The sequence below is a fragment of the Dasypus novemcinctus genome, chromosome 13 (genome assembly GCF_030445035.2).
Source record: "Dasypus novemcinctus isolate mDasNov1 chromosome 13, mDasNov1.1.hap2, whole genome shotgun sequence".
Taxonomy (NCBI): Eukaryota; Metazoa; Chordata; class Mammalia; order Cingulata; family Dasypodidae; genus Dasypus; species Dasypus novemcinctus.
In genome coordinates this window covers 38,913,044-38,933,233 of record NC_080685.1, presented here as the reverse complement: position 1 = coordinate 38,933,233, position 20,190 = coordinate 38,913,044, and the positions used below count along the sequence as shown (strand labels likewise).

At 44.1% G+C, this 20,190-nt stretch overlaps 1 protein-coding gene and 1 long non-coding RNA gene across 4 annotated transcripts in view; one reads left to right on the top strand and one right to left on the bottom strand.

The window, feature by feature from the left end:
* LOC105744825 (uncharacterized) overlaps positions 1–4,173 on the top strand; it is a 75,823-nt gene extending 71,650 nt beyond the window's left edge. The window contains exon 5 of the long non-coding RNA XR_011645460.1: positions 129–4,173. This is a non-coding gene — a long non-coding RNA (uncharacterized lncRNA). The remainder of the gene's footprint in view (positions 1–128) is intronic.
* FCGR2B (Fc gamma receptor IIb) overlaps positions 1–20,190 on the bottom strand; it is a 67,074-nt gene that overhangs the window by 5,802 nt on the left and 41,082 nt on the right. For 2 of the 3 annotated variants that reach the window (XM_058310011.2, XM_058310013.2), the window contains exons 2-4: positions 13,603–13,808; positions 2,718–2,738; positions 1,238–1,495 (exon numbers count right to left, since the gene is read on the bottom strand). In XM_058310011.2, the coding sequence (XP_058165994.1) occupies positions 1,238–1,495; positions 2,718–2,738; positions 13,603–13,642 (319 nt within the window). In that variant the 5' untranslated portion in view covers positions 13,643–13,808. The remainder of the gene's footprint in view (positions 1–1,237; positions 1,496–2,717; positions 2,739–13,602; positions 13,809–20,190) is intronic. The other variant, XM_058310012.2, reaches the window with a different exon arrangement.

The following is a 20,190-nucleotide window of genomic DNA, read 5'->3' as shown; positions in this document are numbered from 1 at the left end:
CTATAATCTTAGAAAATGGATTTAACTCTTCTGAGACTGAAAATGGACATCATAACGCTATGCATCCACAATAGTTTCTGGCACAGAGTAGGTATTCAGGATATGCTCATCTTCTCTTTCTCTTTCAGGGAGAAGACAGGAAATAAACCCAGCTGCAGCCCTGTCCTGACCCCAACAGGAAGATGTAAGATGCAGTTCCTTCCCTGTGAGGATGGGGGACAGATCCAATCTGACAGAGAGACAATGCGTGAGGAAGATACAGAGCACAGGCAGCAGAGACCTGTGTCTTTGGCGATAATAGGAAGTCATGGACATTCCAAAAATGTTAGTTTATTTGATGAATGTTAGGAAATGTGGAGCTTCACTTTAGCAGGGTTTTTGTCTGAAGGCAGCAACATCACAGGTGGGTCATTAACCTGACGGGGACTTTTGAGGGACATCTAGGGATCAGGTAAGGGGATCAAGAGAAGAGTCGCAATAATAGTCATCATGATCGCAATGTGGCTTTTCTTCATACAGAACTACCTCTGTGCTGGGAATTTTGTAAAATCATTTATCTGTTCAGCAAACATTTGTTAAGCGCTGCCCTGTGTCAGGGGCTAGAATAGAAAGATGTATAAAACGCAACTTTAGCCTCAAGTTGCCCACAGTCTGGTGGAAGAGAAAGACAATGCAGGAAAGAGCAGGGAAGGGGCCCGGCGGGCAGGGATCAGGGAAACGCCAGTTCTCATGAGACCCTATGGGAGAGACAGCAGCGTCCCCACTGAGTGGATGAGGAAACTGAGACTCAAGCATTCAGTAACTTCACTGTGGTTATATGACTAGTAACTTCCAGAACTAAGTAGGATTCAACTGTAGCCAGGCTGACCTCAACCCTCTACTTTTCTCCTCTGCCGTAAGAATGGAAGGGTTTTTTTTTTTGAGCAAGGATTTCCTTCTGCTTTTCTCATATTGAGCTGCCTATGGCCTTGTAACCTTCTTGCTCAATCAGAACTGAGACAAAAATAATCGTTTAACCTATGTTTGAAGGATTTCTTAGGAGTTTCCACCCCCACCATACAAACTGGGCAAAGGGAGTTGGTGGAAAGGGAAACGAATGGGCAAAATAAATTCAAATGACTCACAGCTGACACTTCCCAGTAAACAGGCCACACCCCTATCCTGAAAGCCACTGCAATGTAAGCAGATTTCATCTCTCCTTGTCCTCAAAGACCCTCCCGGGTTGTACTCTACTGACCGGAAAACACGCCCAGATGCACGGGATCGCTGAGGCTCGTCTGGGCAGTCTGGCACCTGTACTCCCCACTGTCACTGTTTTGGGCCTGAAAGCTGTAGCTGGGCTGCACCCGGATTGGAATGGCGCTCCCGTTGAAGAACCAGTGGGTGGAGTGGTCCCCAGGGCCCTGGGCCCCCTGACACTTCAGAGTCACGGAGTCATCCAGGAACACGTTGATCCATGGGGGCTCAAGTTTCACCACTGCCTTTGGGAAATCTGCTGAGGGGCAAAGAGAGGGGGCAGCATGAGAAAAGGGAACCCCAAGAGCCTGAGCAGGCCCTAAATCTCAAATATATTAATAGAAGCACATGTGCTCCTTCTGGTTCAGCAACATTGGAGCCAGGTCCAGAGCTGCTCTGCAACTGAAGGCATCCCTCTTCCTCATACAGTCCCATTACAGGACCCCAGAAAAACCAGGGTTTCTCAGGAGATGGAAAGGAGGAGGAAGAGGTTGAAAGACAAACAACTTAAAACTATTAGGTATCTAATCAAGGGATATCCTAACCTGTTCTTTCGTTCCTTTCTCTCTCTCTCTTTCTCACACACACACACCCCACATATATACTCTTTGGGGACTCACTTTCCTCCCCTGTAAACTGTCATTTGATCATTAGTGGGTAAACTCTCTCCAGAACTGACTGAAGACAAGGGTACATGTCTGGTGGAGATATCAGGCAAGAGAGTCGGACATCAGGTTTCTGTTCTGGCCCAATGTTATTCTTTATCCCTTGAAAAGGAGGTCAGTCAGGATGGCCCATTCACAGACCCAAGGATAAAGGCGCCTCCTCTGGCTTCAGAATGGTAAAGAGAGAAGGAGAGAGGCTGGAGGGCTAGTTTAGGGAACCACAAGTTCAGAGCTCCCAGGGAAAGCTCCATCCCTACCAACTGGGATGAAGTCCTTTGGGGGGGGGGTGAATGGTGTAGGGCACCAAGTGCCCAGCAAGTCTCATTCTACCAAGCTGAATGAAGCCAGAGGCATCTCCTCCTCTCTCAGTTCAGGGGAACAGGCCCCAAAGGCCCAGAAACATGCAAAATAGAGGATTTATCAACACATGAAGACAACCCATGAAGATCATGTAACTTTCAGCATGGAGCTGAAACTAAAATTGCCTGCACCCTTGACGTCTTTGGAGAAATGACAGCAACAAAGAGGGAGACAGGGCTCTCACTTTCTGTGACAATATCCGTGACACCTCACCAAAACAGCACCAGAGGGTTAAAGGACTTGTGCTCCATGGCTGCCCACCACCTGACTCCCTGGGAAGAAGAGAGCAAGAGAAGGGAGAGCGAGACGGACAGGGCATCCTCTGGGAGCAGTTGCTCTTTTCTGGCTCTGACCGGGGTTAGCCAGTGTGTTCAGAACACCTGGTTCCAGGCAGTTCTCTGAGAGTAGAAGATGAGTACAACTGGGAGAGGGAGAGGATGTGGGTGGAACACTTACCAGGGGTCCCGGAGACCAGAGCTGTAAGAGAGAAAACAAACATCAGCCCAGAGCCTGAGCCTCAGCACTGAGACCCCCGCCCAGGCCTGGAGCCTGCCAGGAGAGGAGCACTGCCCCTACCATGCCATCACAGTGCAAGCCTTGCCCAGCCGCCCTGGGACCACCTGGAGGAAGACACTTTCAAAAGGACTGGGAGCTCCTTCCCCAACAACAGAGGGGAAAAAAATCTTTTTGACTAATTAAAATTTAAAAAGCCTCTGTTATGCTTCATATATGATTGATACTTCAGTGTAAACGATTTTATTAGCGTCTATACTGAGAGCAGGATATATTCTTTTGTGGTGGGGGGGGTATAGAAGGTTTGAGTAGAGGATTATGTAGGTAATCCATGATCACTGTAGAAAAGTGGAAAACACAGATGAGCAAGATATTATCACCTTATATCCCACCACCAAAGGTGATGGTTACTAACACTTTGGCATTCATCATTTTGGATTTTTTTTTCATGAAAACATATACAGATAAAATATACATATAGAATACATAACTGATAAATGAGGCTATCTGTTTCTCTGATGTCATATTTGATGACCCACTGTTTGATTCTCCCGTAACTTATTTAGCATCTCTGATATTTGGCATTTAAGTTGTTGTAGTTTTTTGTTTTTGCTGCTATAAATGTATGATAGGAGAAGGAGGAGAATATAAAATGACATCAGATCTACGGCCCTCGGTTGGAGCAGAAGGAAAGTCACTGAACAAGAGAAAATTATTCCCAAGTGGAGACAAAGTGTGAGCTAAGAAGGGATAAGAAAGCTGAACAGAAGGGTGGAGATTTATAGATGCTGTTATGGATGAAGAAGCTAAGATATGTCCTTAGCTAAAATAGAACCCAATGTGTTTTGTGTGTGTGTGTGTGTATGTGTGTGTGTGTCTCCATTGGTGGGGGTTTTCTCTTGTGTTTGGGCTGATAGGAAGGCAAGAAGTTTCCAAGTATGTGTTTATTTTCACAGACAAAAGTATGGAAGGAGGGAAGCAGACTTGGCCCAGTGGTTAGGGCATCTGCCTACCACATGGGAGGTCTGAGGTTCAAACCCTGGGCCTCCTTGACCCGTGTGGAGCTGGCCCATGCGCAGTGCTGATGCATGCAAGGAGTGCCCTGCCACACAGGGGTGTCCCCCGCATAGGGGAGCCCCACGCGCAAGGAGTGCACCCCGTAAGGAGAGCCACCCAGCGTGAAAGAAAGTGCAGCCTGCCTAAGAATGGCACCGCCCACACGGACAGCTGACACAACAAGATGATGCAACAAAAAGAAACACAGATTCCCGTGCTGCTGACAACAACAGAAGCGGACAAAAGAAGACGAAACAGCAAACAGACACAGAGAACAGACAACTGGGGTGGGGGCGGGGAGGGGAGAGAGGAGAGAAATAAATAAATCTTTAAAAAAAAAAAAGTATGGAAGCAAATTGAAGCAGGAGCAAGAGGAGAGAAAGGCATGTTGTAGAAAAAATGTTGGCTCATGTGGCTGGAGAGCTGGATTCCAGCCCTGATTCTGTCACCGTCTTGATACGTATACCTTGACCAATCGCTCCAATCCTTTGCAATCCAGAGTGAATCAACAACCCTGTACCAGCTTCCTACCATCCTGCAATGCAATGAGTCAACAATTCAATGGTGGAGATAAGCACATGCAATGGAAGGGAAATTGTGCATAATGCCATTAGAGGAGTATGGGTAAAATGCTATGGAGGCTTACAGGAGGGAAAAATTCCAGGGCTCTGTGTTTGCCAAAGTTTGGGGTTGTTAAGGAGCAGAATCTCATGGAAAATATGGTATTCCCATGGATCTTCAAGCATTGATAACGTTTTGACAGACTGAGAGGGGTAAATATTCCATGGGCAGGACCAACAGGTACTTGACAACATTCCCAGCAAATTGCAGTCCCATATCTCTTTGAAGTCTGGTCTCTCTAACACCTTCAGGAATGAGAAACAAAGCTGAAGAGAAAGTTAGAGTCATCCTCAGGAGGACTCCGAAAGTCAGGTGATCTGGCATTGGGGAAGAACATAAACTGAGTTTAAACACTGACTTACATTCTTCTGAGGGCTAGAGACCCACAGGTTCTATGGTCATGGCAGATGGAGTTCAGTGCCATCTCAGTTGGCCCTACTTTGGAGTTTGTGTTTCTGTGTGATGGAGCTGGACTTAGATGTAATCTTTTTCCACAAGTCTCTCCTATTACTTTTATTGGAACTGTAGTTGGTGCTGGGGTGTAATGTATACCCAGGGGACCCAAATCTCTGGACTGACCATGTGATAGCCAGGCCCTGAGCCTCAACAGACTTGTAACTCCTACACTCTGGTTTATTGGACTTACCCCACTCAGCTAACATAGAGGTGGAAAAGGTCAGCCACCACACCAGGGAGCCAAGAGTGCCTACAACTGAAAGCAGGAGAATTGCATCCAGCATCCATGTGGAATCTAAGCCCCCTCTTGATATAGATGTGGAGTGGACACAACCATTCCAGGGTCCACAGGATGGAGGAATAGAGTGTGGATTAGAGAGGACTTACTGATATTCTATTCATGAACTATTGTGATTAGTAATCGAAGAAAATGTGGCATTGGTGTGGAGAAAGTGGCCATGGTGGCTGCTGGGGGTAGGGAGTGGGAGGGAGAGATGTGATGTGGGGGCGTTTTCGGGACTCGGGGTTGTCCTGGGTAGTGCTGCAGGGACAGTTACCGGACACTGTATGTCCTCCCATGGCCCACTGGGTGTGCTGTGGGAGAGTGTGGGCTATGATGTGGACCACTGACCATGAGGTGCAGCGGTGCTCAGAGATGTACTCACCAAATGCAATGAGTGTCTCATGATGATTGAGGAAGTTGTTGTTTTGGGGGGAGGAGTGGGGTGAGGGGATGGGGGGTATATGGGGACCTCATATTTTTTTAATGTAACATTAAAAAAATAAATAAAGACAGAAAAAACACAAAATGTTGACTTACCACTGCTAACTAACCTTGTACACATTACTTAACTCCTCTGCGCCTCAGTTTCCTCACTAGTAAACGGAGATAATGATAGTAGTTCCTACTTCATAGGGTTGTTTTAAGGACTAAATGAGATAATCCAGGTAAAGTATTTAGCATGAGTGGTGATTTGAAGCTGTATGCACCCCAGAAAAACATGTTCTTAAATCTAATCCATTCCTGTGGGTGTAAACCCATTGTTAGTAGGATCTTTTGGTGAAGTTACTTCAGTTACGATGTGTCCCACCTCAACCAGGATGGGTCTTAATCTTATTACTAGAAGAGTTAAATTAAATTTACAGGAGAGTTAAATTAAATTCAGATACAGAGAGGGAAAGCTACAGAAGTAACAAGCTGAAATCAAAGAAGAATAGAAGAGATGGGATAGACCAGCAGACACTACCAAGTGCTTTGCCATGTGACAGAGGAGCCAAGTTTCCCCAGCAGCCAGTCCTCAGAAAGAAGGCATCACTGAGGTGATGCCTTGATTTGGACATTTTCCTTGCCTCAAAACTGTAAGTGAATAAATCCCCATTATTTAAACTTGACCCATTTCCTGGTATTTGCTTTCGGTAGCCTAGGAAACCACAATACTATCTGATACTTGGAAATTTTTAAATAGATATAACCTAATTTATTTATTTATTTATTTTTAAAGATTTTTTTTTTAAAATTTCTCCCCCACCCCCACCCCCAGTTGTCTGCTTTCTGTGTCCATTTGCTGTGTGTTCTTCTGTGTCTGCTTGTATTCTTGTCAGCAGCACCAGGAATCTGTGTCTCGTTTGTTGCATCATCTTGCTGTGTCAGCTCTCCATGTGTGCAGAGCCATTCCTGGGCAGGCTGCACTTTTTTCGCACTGGGTGGCTCTCCTTATGGGGCACACTCCTTGCATGTGGGGCTCCCCTACGCAGGGGACACCCTGCATGTCAGGGCACTCCTTGCGCACATCAGCACTGCATGTGGGCCAGCTCATCACACGGGTCAGGAGGCCCTGGGTTTAAACCTTGGACCTCCCATGTGGTAGGTGGACGCCCTATCCATTGGGCAAAATCCGCTTCCCAATATAACCTAATTTAAAAATAAAAGTTCACTCTTTAGTGAATCCCAAAAAGCAAAAGATTTTTTTTGTTTTTTTATTTTATTTTTTAAAAATTATCTTTTTTTAAAGTTAATAGATCACACAAAATGTTACATTAGAAAACATAAGAGGGAAGCAGATTTCGCTCAACAGATAGAGCATCCACCTACCATATGAGACATTCAGGGTTCAAACCCAGGGCCTCCTGACCCATGTGTAAGCTGGCCCATGCACAATGTTGATGCACACAAGGAGTGCTGTGCCATGCAGGGATGTCCCCCATGAAGTGAAGTCCCATGCACAAAGAGTGCGCTTCACAAGGAGACCCACCCCCTGCAATAAAAGCACAGCCTGCCCAGGAGTGGCACCGCACACACAGAGACCTGATACAGCAAAGTGACACAACAAAAATGAGACACAGATTCTTGGTGCCACTGATAAGAATGCAAGTGGATACAGAAGAACACACAGTAAATGGACACAGAGAGCAGATGGAGGGGCAAAGGGGAGTGAAATAAATAAAAAATAAATCTTAAAAAAAAAAAAGAGGTTCCCATATACCCCACTCCCCACCTCCCCACCCCCACCATTTTTATTGTATTTTTTTGAAGATACATAGATCACAAAAAATGTTACATTAAAAAATATAAGAGGTTCCCATATACCTCCCACCCTCACCACCCCCCACTCTTCCCACATCAACAACCTCTTCCATCATTGTGGCACATTCATTGCATTTGGTTAATACATTTTGGAGCACTGCTGCACCACATGGATAATAGTTTACATTTTAGTTTACACTCTCCCCCAGTCCATTCAGTAGGTTATGGCAAGATATATAATGTCCAGCATCTGTCCCTGCAATATCAGTTAGGTCAACTCCAAGTCCCGAAAATGCCCCACATCACATCTCTCAGACATCACCATCCCAGGATGGAGGAATAAAATATGAATTAGAGTGGTCTTACTGATATTCTACTATAGAACTATTGTGACTAGTATGGAAGAAATTTTAGCACTGATGTGGAAAAAGTGGCCAAGATTATGTTTTTTAAACTAATCCATTCCTGTGAGTGTGAGACCGATTTGACTAGATTACACCAGTGGGGCATGATTCATGTTGAGTCTCCACCCCTCTTGCTTGCTCTGATTTAAAGGGAAACATAGACACAGGAAAAGGAAGCTGCCATGTTTGATTTGCCATGGGAGAGAAAGGACTGCAGAAAAACAGAAGCCACTGACAGGTTCAAAGACCTGAGGCCCAGAAAGAGATAAGCCCTATGCCTGGATGCTCACAGTTGATGTCCAAGAGATGGTAGATTCTAGAGGGGAAGGCAGAAACCTCCACAGAGATAGGCAGCCATCTTGCTTCACCATGTGGCAACACTACCAGGACCAACCGTAGCTGACTTTGCTGAGAAAGCATCTCTACTGATGACTTGATTTGGACACTTCGTGGCCTTGGAACTATAAGCTTTTACACCAAATATATTCCCATTATAAAAACCAACAGATTCCTGTACTTTGCATCAGCATTCCTTTGGCAAACTAAAATACTGACCTAGAAGTGATAGCTAAAAACCTGAGAACGTAAGATTGGGAAGGGAAAGAGTGCAGAGGAAGAGCAAATTTTAAAAAGTGAAAATAAAGTGAAGAAAGATGAGAAAATTAGAGAGACGTTACTAGTCATTTAGTCATTCCACATTCAACAAAGAGTAGTGAAGACATAGCATGTTCACCTCCAATATAGTCATTGTGAAGGATACAAAGACCTTGTGCAGGGAAGCAGACTTGGCCCAGTGGTTAGGGCATCCACCTACCACATGGGAGGTCTGAGGTTCAAACCTTGGGCCTCCTTGACCCGTGTGGAGCTGGCCCATGCGCAGTGCTGATGTGCGCAAGGAGTGCCCAGCCACGCAGGGGTGTCCCCCGCGTAGGGGAGCCCCACGCGCAAGGAGTGTGCCCCGTAAGGAGAGCTGCCCAGCGTGAAAAAAAGTGCATCCTGCCCAAGAATGGCGCCGCACACAGGGAGAGCTGACACAACAAGATGACACAACAAAAAGAAACACAGATTCCTGATGCCACTGATAAGGATAGAAGCAGTCACAGAAGAACACACAGTGAATGGACACACAGAGCAGATAACTGGAGGGGGGGGAAGAGGGGAGAAAAAAATAAAAAATAAATCTTAAAAAAAATTAAAGGCCTTGTGCAGAAGATCAAGAAGGTTGTTTACTTGTTCAATGATCTATCCTCAAGTCCTAGAACAGCGTTTCATATTTAGAAGAATTTATATTAGGTCTAAATAAGGTATTTTTGGGGGGAACAGGTGTAGCTTAGTGGTTTGAATTCCTGCTTTCAATCCCTGGTACCTCCTTAAAAAAATAAGGCAGTTTGGGGGAATCAACAGGAACAAAGGTGTTGAAAGCAAGAAAGTACAGTGTACACATTGTCTGACTACAGAGGAAAGTCCATTTGGGGTACTTTGGCAAACATGGTTAGGAGGGTACAATTGGGTTTTTATTCAGTAGCCAATGGAGTGGCACTGAGGTATTTATAAAGTGCAGTGGTCAGTCAAAGCTGTGCTTGAAGACATTATAGGCTCTTCAAGGGAAAGGAGAGAGGGCTGACCAAGACATGATCAGACATGTATAGAACACTCTGCCCAACACCAGCAGAGTACACATTCTTCTCCAGTACACAAGAATCATTCTCCTGGATAGACAATATGTTAGGTTACAAAACAAGTCTCAATAAATTAAAAAATAGAGAAATCATACAATGTGTCTTCTCCAATCACAATGGAATGAAGCTAGAAATCAATGACAGATGGAGAAAAGGAAAGTTCACAAATACATGGAAACTACACAGTGTACTCCTAAATAAACAGGGGAATATCGTGAGGCAAACAGAAATGAAAATCCTGCAACTTATGAGTTGCAGAAAGGCAGTGCGGAAAGGGGAATTTATAGCTCTAAATGCTTACATTAAAAAAGAAGAAAGTTTTCAAATCAGAGACCGAACCCCAAGGCTAGAAGAACTAGAGAAAAAAGGAAACTAAACCCAAAATAAGAAGGAGGGAATAACAAAGTCAGGGTAGAGATAAATGAAATAGAGAATAAAAAACAGTAGAGAGAATCAAAAAAACCTAAAGTTGGTTCTTTGAAAAGAGCAATAAAATTGACAGACCTTTAGCTAGACTCATGAGAGGACACAAATGACTAAAACCAGAAGTGAAAAGGGGGACATTACTACTGACCTTACTGAAATAAAAAGGACTATAAAATGATGCTTTGAACAACTGTATACCAACAAATTAAATAACCTGGAAGAAATGGACAAATTCCTAGAAACACACAAACTACCTACTCTGACTCAAAAAGAAATAGAAGAGCTCAACAAAGCGCAATTAGTAAAGAAATTGGATCAGTCATCAAAAACCTCTCACAAAGAAAAACCCAGGACCAGATGGCTTCACACGGGAATTTCACCAAAAATTCCAAGAATTAACATAATCCTGTTCAAGCTCTTCTAAAAAGTAGACAAGAAGGAAATACTCCTTAGTTCATTCTATGAAACCAACATTACCATCATACTAAACACAAAGATACTACAAGAAAAGAAAATTACAGACTAATGCCTCTTATGAATATAGACTTAAAAACACCAGCAAACCAAATTCAAAATTTCTTTAAAAAGTTATACACTATGATCAAGTGATTTATCCCAGGTATGTAAGGAATAACATAAGAAAATCAATTAAACACTGCACCATATTAACAGAATGAAGGGGGGGAAATTGCATGATCACCTCAATTGACACTGAAGAAGGATTTGACAAAATTCAGCATCCTTCTTGATAGAAACCCAAACAAAACTAAGAAAAAAAGGAAACTTCCTCAGCATGGTAAAGGACATATATGAAAAACCCAGGGCGAACATCATACCTCATGGGGAAAGACAGAAAGCTTTCCCTCTAAGATCAGAGGCAAGACAAGGGTGCCCACTGTCACCACTGTTATTCAACATTGTATTGGAAGTTCTAGCCAGAACAATTAAACAAGTAAAAGAAATAAATAACAACCATACTGGAAAAGAAAAAGTAAAACTTTCCCTTGTTGCACATGACATGATCCTATATTCAGAAAATCCTGAAAGATCCAAAACAAACTCCTAGAGCTAATAAATGGAGATTCCATTTATAAAGAATGAAGGTAGACCCCTACCTCACACCAGAAACAAAAATTGACTCAAAATAGATCAAAGATCTAAATATAAAAGCCAGAATTATGAAACTCAGAAGAAAATGTAGGGAAGTCTCTTTTTAAGAGTTTGTTTTAGGCAATGGTTTCTTAGACTTTACACCCAAAGTACAAGCAATAGCAACAAAGATGAATAACTTCATCAAAATTTAAAATTTTTATGCCTCAAAGGACTTTATCATGAAAGTAAAATGACAACCTACACAATGGAAGAAAAGTTTGGAAACGACATAGCTGATTAGGACTTAATATCCAGAATATGTTTTTTAAGAGTCCTTCAACTTAAAAAGACCAAGAACCCAATTAAAAATGGGAAAAAAACTTGAATAGACATTTCTCCAAAGAAGATATATAAATGACCAAAAAGCACATGAAAAAAAAATGCTCAGCTTCATTAACCTTTAAGGAAATGTAAAACTGAACCACAATGAGTTTCCATTTCACACCTAATAGAACGGCTACTATTTTTAGAAAAACAGAAAATTGCAAGTGTTAGAGAGGATGTGAAGAAAGAGGAATGCCTATTCATTGTTGGTAGGCATATAAAATGGTGTAGCAGCTGTAGAAGACAGTTTGGTAGTTTCTCAGAAAGTTATGTATAGAATTACCATATGACTTGGCATTTCCACTTCTCGGTATATATGCAAAAGATTTTAAAGCAGGGGCTCAAATAGATATTTTCACACTGATGTTCCTAAAGGCATTATTCACAACTGTCAAATGATGGAAGCAACCCAAGTGTCCATCAACCAATGAGTAAATAAACAAAATGAAGTATATACATGCAATGGAATATTCATCTTTTAAAAAAAGAATGAAGCTCTGATACATGTGACAACATGGATAAACCCTGAAGACAACATCTTGAGTGAATAAGCCAGACACACAAGGATAAATATTGTATGATCTCATTGAAATGAAATAGTTAAACTAAGCAAACTCATAGAGTTAGACTCTAGAATACGGATACCAGAAAAGGGGTGGAGTTAGGGAATAATTCAGTTAAGGCTTAAAACGTACAGGGTTTCTATTTGGGACATTAGAAAAGTTTTGGTAATGGATAATGGTGGTGGCAGCACATCACTGTGAAAAAAAGTGATTAACAGCACTGAATTACATATTTGAATGTGGTTATAAAGGGAAATTTTAGGTGGTATATATGTTACTCAAATAAAATTTTAAAACAATAATCCATGGAATTGCAGAAAAAAATGGGTCATTGAATGATGGTGACCTGAATGAGTTAAGCCTGGTAGGGATGGAAAAGGTGGAGTAGATCCTTGGTGACTAGGAAAAAGGCAAATGGAAGAACCTACCAAAGGCCTGCTCCAAGGAGCCTTGCCCAGGTGACTGGCACTGTTAGTTAAGGAGGAAAAGCACTTCACCTCTATAGGACAGAGCTTCCCCACATGAAAACTGAGGTCGGTCAGTGCCCAGTTTCCATCTTATTCTACCTCAATCCATTCAATCCCAATCCATGGGGTAATATTTTCTTTTCCTTACCTCTACCTCTCCTGTAGCCCAGTATCATCCAGCATTGAGGGCTGACCAGACTGCACTATTAATCATAGCATATAACTTGGGGGAGGGGCTGCATACCTTCTTCTGGGGCCATCCTTTGGTGGCCACATAGGTTGAAACCCCAGGAATTGAGTTTGGGAAGACAGGAGTGGTAGTAGGACTCTGGCCTTCTCTATACTCTTCCTCCCACTGAGTGTCATCAGGCCCCCTTCCCTGGCCCGTGGCTGAGAACATGAGCAGAAAAATAGCCTGCCATCTAGAACTAAAACCCTTGCTTTCTCTCTGATCAGAGCCAGGACTTACCCCATGATCGGTGCAGTGAACAGAGGCATGCATGATTTCTCTGGTCCCACAAGCAATGGTTTCAGAATTACCCAGGTTTATGTTTCTCTGAGCTCCAGTTCCCTGGATAACTCAGACCCTCCTGGGCATCTACCCAGGGGAATCTCCTTACACATAAAGGGAACCAGCTCTGCTGTGTGAAATAGTTTTAGGGGCACACAAGAGAATTGCCACTGCTCTCCCACCTCCCAAAAATACATCTTAGAGCTTCCCCCGCTTTGTCAAAGGCAGCATTGTCCCTCTTGCTGAAGATTTGTTCCCATGTGAAATACAAATTTCAAAGGAAGGAAAACATTCTGACCACTTATTAATCATTCAAGTCTGGGTCACTAGACTTTCCTCAGAGTAGGGTCTGATATGAGAATGGCAGTGTACCAGGGGCCTGGGTGCCCAATAAGACTGGAGAAAAGACACTGAAAACACTAAACTCTGCCAATTTCTTGATTTGCAAGGCCGGCAGGGTTGTCAGAGTTTGATCTTTATCACCTTGCCTTTGCACTTCTGATTTTCTCACCATGCTTACTGTGCCACCCCTCATCCTTGCCAAGCTCAGTCCCAATCTAGGTAGCAGCAGCATGAGCTAGGAAAGAGCACCTGCCTCTGTTCCTGCTCCATCTCTCCCTCCTGTGGCACGGGCTCCTGACTCACCCAGGTATGGCAGAGTTGTCCACAGTAGCATGTAACCCATGGGGTGGGAGGGCGTGCAGTCAGTTGGGTCCCTCTCAGCAGCAGGGAGGGGTAGGAGTGAAGAGGCCGGGCTCCAAGGGCTCAGCAAGTCAGCACAGCAGCCAGGGGTTTCTCAGCTTCTCTAGGCCGGACAGGTTCCACTCCAGAGAACAGACAATTTCTGGAGTCTAAAAGAGGAAGTGAGAAGAGATGTTCTGTTTTATAATAGACTCCTCCTCTTCTACCTACTTTCCTTTCAACTCTTCCCTGCCAGAAGATTCAGAGTTTCCCAGAGTTAACCTTAGTTCAACTCCAAATTCACAGAAATATCAGAATCCGGGAAACAAGTCTCTCCTCTTCCTCTGGGGCCACAAGCTGGCTGGCACTCTGGGGGAAAGAGAGGAATGATTTCACAGTCTTAACTCAGAATCTGCCTCAGTCTCCATCCTCTTTTGAAAAGGAAAGGGAAGAGAGTATGCAAGCAGTCTTCTCTTACTTCTAGTTCCATTTGGGAGCACAGACACTGGAATCTGAGCTCCACCTGTAGTGAGCATAGGGACTTGAGGCCACCTACCTCTATTAGATTTTCTGTACTATCACCGTCCCTGACTCACTTTTGGATTATGGAGCAAGGACAAGAAGAAATACGCTACCTGCTCATCTTCTCATCTTCATTTTTCCCTTCTTCATTCATTCTTCTATTTACTTATTCATTCAACAAATACCTATTGAGCATCAATTTGTGTCTCTGATGTTTTTGTTTTTGTTTTTTTTTGCCATCCTCATTTTCAACACTGTTCTCACCACTGTGTACTAATGAAAGAGCATGAGCCTTGGAGCTGTATAGGGCTGGGTTTGAATGCCAGGTAACTTTTGAGAGCTTCAGATTCCTCTTCTGTAAAATGAAGATTATTCTACCTATAATCAAGCGGGGTTTCTCGACCTTAGCACTATTGCCATTTTTAGGCAGATAATTCTTGTCGGGAGGAGCTATCCTGTGCATCATAGGATGTTTAACAGTCTCCCTAGCCTCTATCCACTAGGTGCCAGAAGCGCCCCCAGTTGTAACAACAACTATGCCCTTGGAGGGGAACAGATGTGGCTCAAGCACTGAATGCCTGCTTCCCACATGGGAGGTTCTGGGTCCTGTTCCCAGTGCCTCCTAAAAATGAACAAACAAAAAAGAATAACAACAACAAGCAAACAAACGAGAAAACGAACTCAGGGGCACCCAATGTGCCTCAGTGGTCGAGCGCCAGCTTTGCACAAACAAGGTCCTGGGTTCAATCCCTAGCCCCGGTACCTCAAAAAAAAAAAAAAAAAAAAGTGCCCTTGGACTAAGAGAGTCTAGTCTGCTGCTGCTAGTGGAAACTGGAATACCTGGATCCACCTTGGACAGGATAGATAAATGCTATAAATGCAAAACGTTCCAGCTCTAGTTGCTCAGGTTTCAATCACTTGATTCAGAACGTGCTCTTTTCTCTTTTCTCTACTTGCTTGGATTTAAGTTTCTCTTCCTCTTAATACCCTGACCACCCTTTCAGTGGAACCTTGTGATTGCTTTATCAGTCCACTCTAGGGTTTCCTTGTTATAGCCTCTTCCCCCTGAGCTGAGCCACTCCAACCAACACTACACTCAGCTACTGACCCCGAAGGAGGGACAGTCTGGGAGGGAGAACAACCACAAAGGGGGAAGAAGAAAGAGAATGCCTGAGTTATGGAAGCTCTGATTTGAAGGGTCTCAGCCAGGTCCAGCACCTGCACCACCAGTCTAGCCAGGAAGCTTCATTAGAGACTTTATGTCTTTGTGATTGTCTTTGTGTTCAAATATTGCCATGTTGGGAAGTGGCTGTGGCTCAACTGACAGAGCATCTGCCTACCATATGGGAGGTCCAGGGTTCAAACCCAGGGCCTCCTGGCCCATATGGTGAGCTGGCCCACGAGTGACACTGCCACGTTCAAGGAGTGCTGTGCCAAGCAGGGGTGCTCACCATGTAGGGGAGCCCTACACGCAAGGAGTGAGCCCCACATTGAGCCACCCTGCATGAAAAAAGCGCAGCCTGCCCAGGAGGCGCCACACACAGAGAGCTGACACAGCAAGATGATGCAACAAAAAGAGACACAGATTCCTGGTGCCGCCAAAAATGCAAGGGAACACAGAAGAACACACAGTGAATGGACACAGAAAGCAGACAATGGTGGCAGGGGGGATGGGAGAAGGACAGAGAAATAAATAATAAAATAAATCTTTTTTTAAAAAAAGGTCAAAATACTAGAATAGACATTTTTTTAAAATTGCCATGTCTAACAAACTTTTAGAAATGCAAATACTCTTGGAAGGAGTGATACCTTAAGCTGTAGGAACATTAACTCCAAAGTATGAGTTTGTTCACCAGTCACTTTGCTCCAGATCAGCAGCATGACAATGAGTTTTGATCAAAGGAGGAGAGAGAAATAATATAGTAAGAGGGCTATGTCCCAGGAAGCCAAGGTCCACGACATAGTGAGGGGCTCAGACAACAAAGGATTTTTATCTCTGAAGACCTCAGTTAGGAAGGGAGAGATAAGAACTAGTTCTAGATCCAGCTAGGCTACAGTGTAATCTCAGGGAAGAAATTTTTCTTCTCTAGACCTCAATGATCTCAGTAGTAAAGTGAGGAGAGATGGACTGAATGAATGCTTTTTAAGAGCTTTTCCTATTCTAACCACAATGTCCCTAGATACAATATCTAAGATGGTAAGGAAGATAAGCATTGACTCATTCCAATTTTACCCAGGGCAGGCTCAAAACTGCTTTCTCTCTTTTTTTCTCTTTTTTTATTTATCTCCTTTCTCCACCCTCCCCCCCACCCTGAGTCTGTTCGCTGGGTCCATTCACTGTTTGTTCTTCTGTGTCCACTTATATTCTTGTCAGCAGCACCAGGAATCAGTGCCTCTTCTTGTTGCATCATCTTGATATGTCAGCTTTCTGTGTGTGTGGTACCACTCCTGGGCAGGCTGCACTTTTTTTGCAAAGGGCAGCTCTCCTTATGGGGCATACTCCTGTGCATGGGACTCCCTTATGTGGGGAACACCCCTGTGTGGCATGGCACTCCTTGCACACATCAGCACTGCACGTGGGCCAGCTCATCACACAGGTCAGGAGGACCTGGGTTTGAACCCTGGACCTCCCATGTGGTAGGCAGACGCTCTATCAGTTGAGCCAAATCTGCTTCCCTCTACTTCCTCTTAAATGTTGATTCCCAGGTTTCCCAGGCTTCCACAACCTGTCAGGGACAGGAGAGAGTTGAGATCTTAGGTCACACCTGCACAGGCTGCTCTGTAGGGCAACACACAGAAAAGTGGGAACAAAGAGATAGATTGGCATGAGTGCTATCCTAGACAGTTGCTGTGTCAGGAAAGAAGAGGCTTACGATGGCCTGGAGAGAAAGGAGAGTCAGGAGCCAGAGAGGCCTGTTAACGAGTCCCCAAAGCAGAAGGACTGGTGGGTGAAGAGGTTGGAGAAAGATGCAAGTGTGGTAGGTCCAGTGTCAGTTTGGAACAAATCTTGCTACCACCAAGTACTCACCACTCATAGCAGGATAGGACTGTAAAGTGTCTGGAATGTAGATAAAGGGAGATCTTCCCTTACCATAGTAGCTGAGGAAAGTTGCAAATATGAGAGGTAGTGTTGTTGCTGGTTAAGGAACCTTATGGAAAAGTCCCCCTATGGAGTCTCAGTTTATTGATCTAGAAACCAAGAAAAGTTATTTTGTACAAGAAGACCGTGGAGGGAAGCAGACTTGGCCCAATGGATAGGGCATCCGCCTACCACATGGGAGGTCCACGGTTCAAACCCCAGGCCTCCTTGACCCATGTGGAGCTGGCCATGCACAGTGCTCATGCGCGCAAGTAGTGCTGCGCCGCATAGGGGTGTTCCCCGTGTAGGGGAGCCCCACGCGCAAGGAGTGCACCCTGTAAGGAGAGCCGCCTGGCGGGAAAGAAAGTGCAGCCTGCCCAAGAATGGCACTGCACACATGGATAGCTGACACAACAACAAGATGATGCACATCATCTTGTGCATCATCAGATTCTCAGTGCCTCTGATAAGGATAGAAGCAGTCACAGAAGAACACACAGCGAATGGACACAGAGAGCAGACAACTGGGGGGGAGGGAAGGGGAGAGAAATAAATAAAAATAAATCTTTAAAAAAAAAGAAGACAGTGGATGCCTCTGGCTCAGCATCTGTTCTTTCTAGGATCCCCCAGTTCCAGGAGAGGTCTCAGGAGAAGAGTTTTCTCTGGCAAAGATGCAGAGGAGAAGGGCAGGATAGAGTGAACTTGGACATTGGCAGAATTGCAGAAGTGGAGCTAGGTCATCTGGACCCATTGAAAGGAAACAATACTGAGTGTAGTAACAGCACTTATTGCTGAGCAAGAGAGAAAGAGTTCATGAGAGTCAACTAGCAACTGACTGAGTCAAACAAGACCCAGTGTTTACTCTGTGTTGACCCGGTACTGACCTTATGCTGACCTATGTTAACAATCTACACCCTATGTTCAGCCTGTGGATAAAAGAGGGAAAGAGGTGAGGGGAGAAGATGAAATGAGAAGAGACAAGTCTCTGCCCTGAGGAACACTCATATAATGGGTTAGGAAATATATAAGCAGGAGACAGACAGAAAAACATCACAAACATCCTGGGCTTTGCTTGTACATCAGCAGAACAGAAAGAAGATTTGAGGTTGGGCCCAGAAAGGAAAACTGAGAAAAAGTGTGAGGCTTGGAAAAAACATTATTGATTATAAAGCTAAAGTATCTAGTTAGAAAGGTTTGGTTTGGTTGATTTTGTTTGTTTGTTTGGTTGGTTGGTTGGTTTTGGTTTTTTGTCTTTGGTTTTGTTTTAGGTACAGGGGCCAGGGATTGAAACTGGTACCTCATATGTGGGAAGCTGGTGATCAACCACTGAACCACACTGGCTCCCCTGAGTTGGTTCTCTCATCTGTTTGCTTGCCTTTTTTTTTTTTTTTTTTTTTTTTTCTGTTTCCAGGAGGCACCAGGGACCAAACCCAGGACCTCCCATGTGGAAAGCAGGCACTCAATTGTTTGAGTCACATTCTTTCCCCTAGAAAGGTTTGATTTTAAAGACAACAGCAATTAGGGCTGGGAAGGTCTGAATATCACACAGTAATAATATAAATGTGAGAAGTCCCTGAAGAAAAGAGTAGCTAAAGATTGCTGCAGTTGAACCATAAAGGGTTCAGTTAGTTATAAAATTAAAATCAAAATAGGGAAGTGGATGTGGCTCCAGTGACAGGGCTTCCACCTACCATGTGGGAAGGCCTGGGTTCAATCCCTGGGGCCTCTTGGTGAAAAAGAAGAGAAGAAAGCATGCCTGCATGGCAAGCCAGTGCCCACACGAGTGCTCACATGGTAAGTCAGTGCCCGCACGAGTGCCCACACGAGTGCCCGCGTGGTGAGCCAGTGTCCCACTCAAGTGAGGCACACAGCAAGATGATGAGGCAGCAAACGAGAGACAAAGAGAGAGTCAAGGTGAAGTGCAGCAGAGACCAGGAACTGAGGTGGCACAATTGACAGAGAACCTCTCTCCCCATCAGAGGTCTCCAGGATTGAATCCCGGTGAATCCTAGAGGAGAGAAAATGAGAAGACAACACAGACAGCAAAAACATCAGGGTGAGAGGAGAGGAAGGGGAGGGAAATAAATAAATAAATCTTAAAGAAAAAGAAAGGAGTTTAAAAAAATAATAATAATGTTGACATGGCAAATAACCTAACCTCTAGGATAGCAAATGACAATATCAGGAAGTGTTGAATGCTTACGCAAGCAAACTGAAGTTAGAGGCGAGAAGAAAATAGATAAGATCCTGTCTCCACAGCCTGGCTCATGTATCAGTAGCCCCTTCATAATAGTTGAAGCCTAACTCTAGGACACTTCTGATTTTTTATTTCACTTAGCTTTTTAGATTATCAAGTCATGTGGGAGGTAGATATCCTCACCTAATTGCTATCCTTGAAATCATCGTTTCCTGACATCCTGGTGATTTTTCTTTTTGTACTTGGTCATTTTGATTTAGTGGTATAAAATAGTTGTGTAAATCAGCTACTTGAAAATATCTTAATTAGAACAACAAGAAAGAGCCAGAAAATATAAAAATTACAACTTTTCCTGAATCCTTCTGAAAGCAGAGGTAGCAGAGCCACCAACTACTCTGAAATCTAAGGAAAGACAGGGGCTTCCAAGCACGGTGTCTCAGTTTACCAGCTGCTAAAACGAATAACATACAGTCGGTTAGCTTAAACACTGGGAATGTATGGGATCATGGTTCTAAGGCCAGGAGAAACTCAAAAGGTGTCAGCAAGATGACGCTTTCCCTAAGGACTGTGGCGTTCTGGGGCTGGCTGCTGGCAATCCTTGGGGGTTCCTTGGCTTTTTCATCACAGGGCACTGTCCTTTCCTTTCTTTTCCAAGTTCCATGGACTTCTGCTTCTAGCCTCTCATGGCTTTCTCTTTTTGGCCTTCTCTATAAGGCCTTCAAAAATAGAAGTTAAGACCTATCCTGATTCAGTT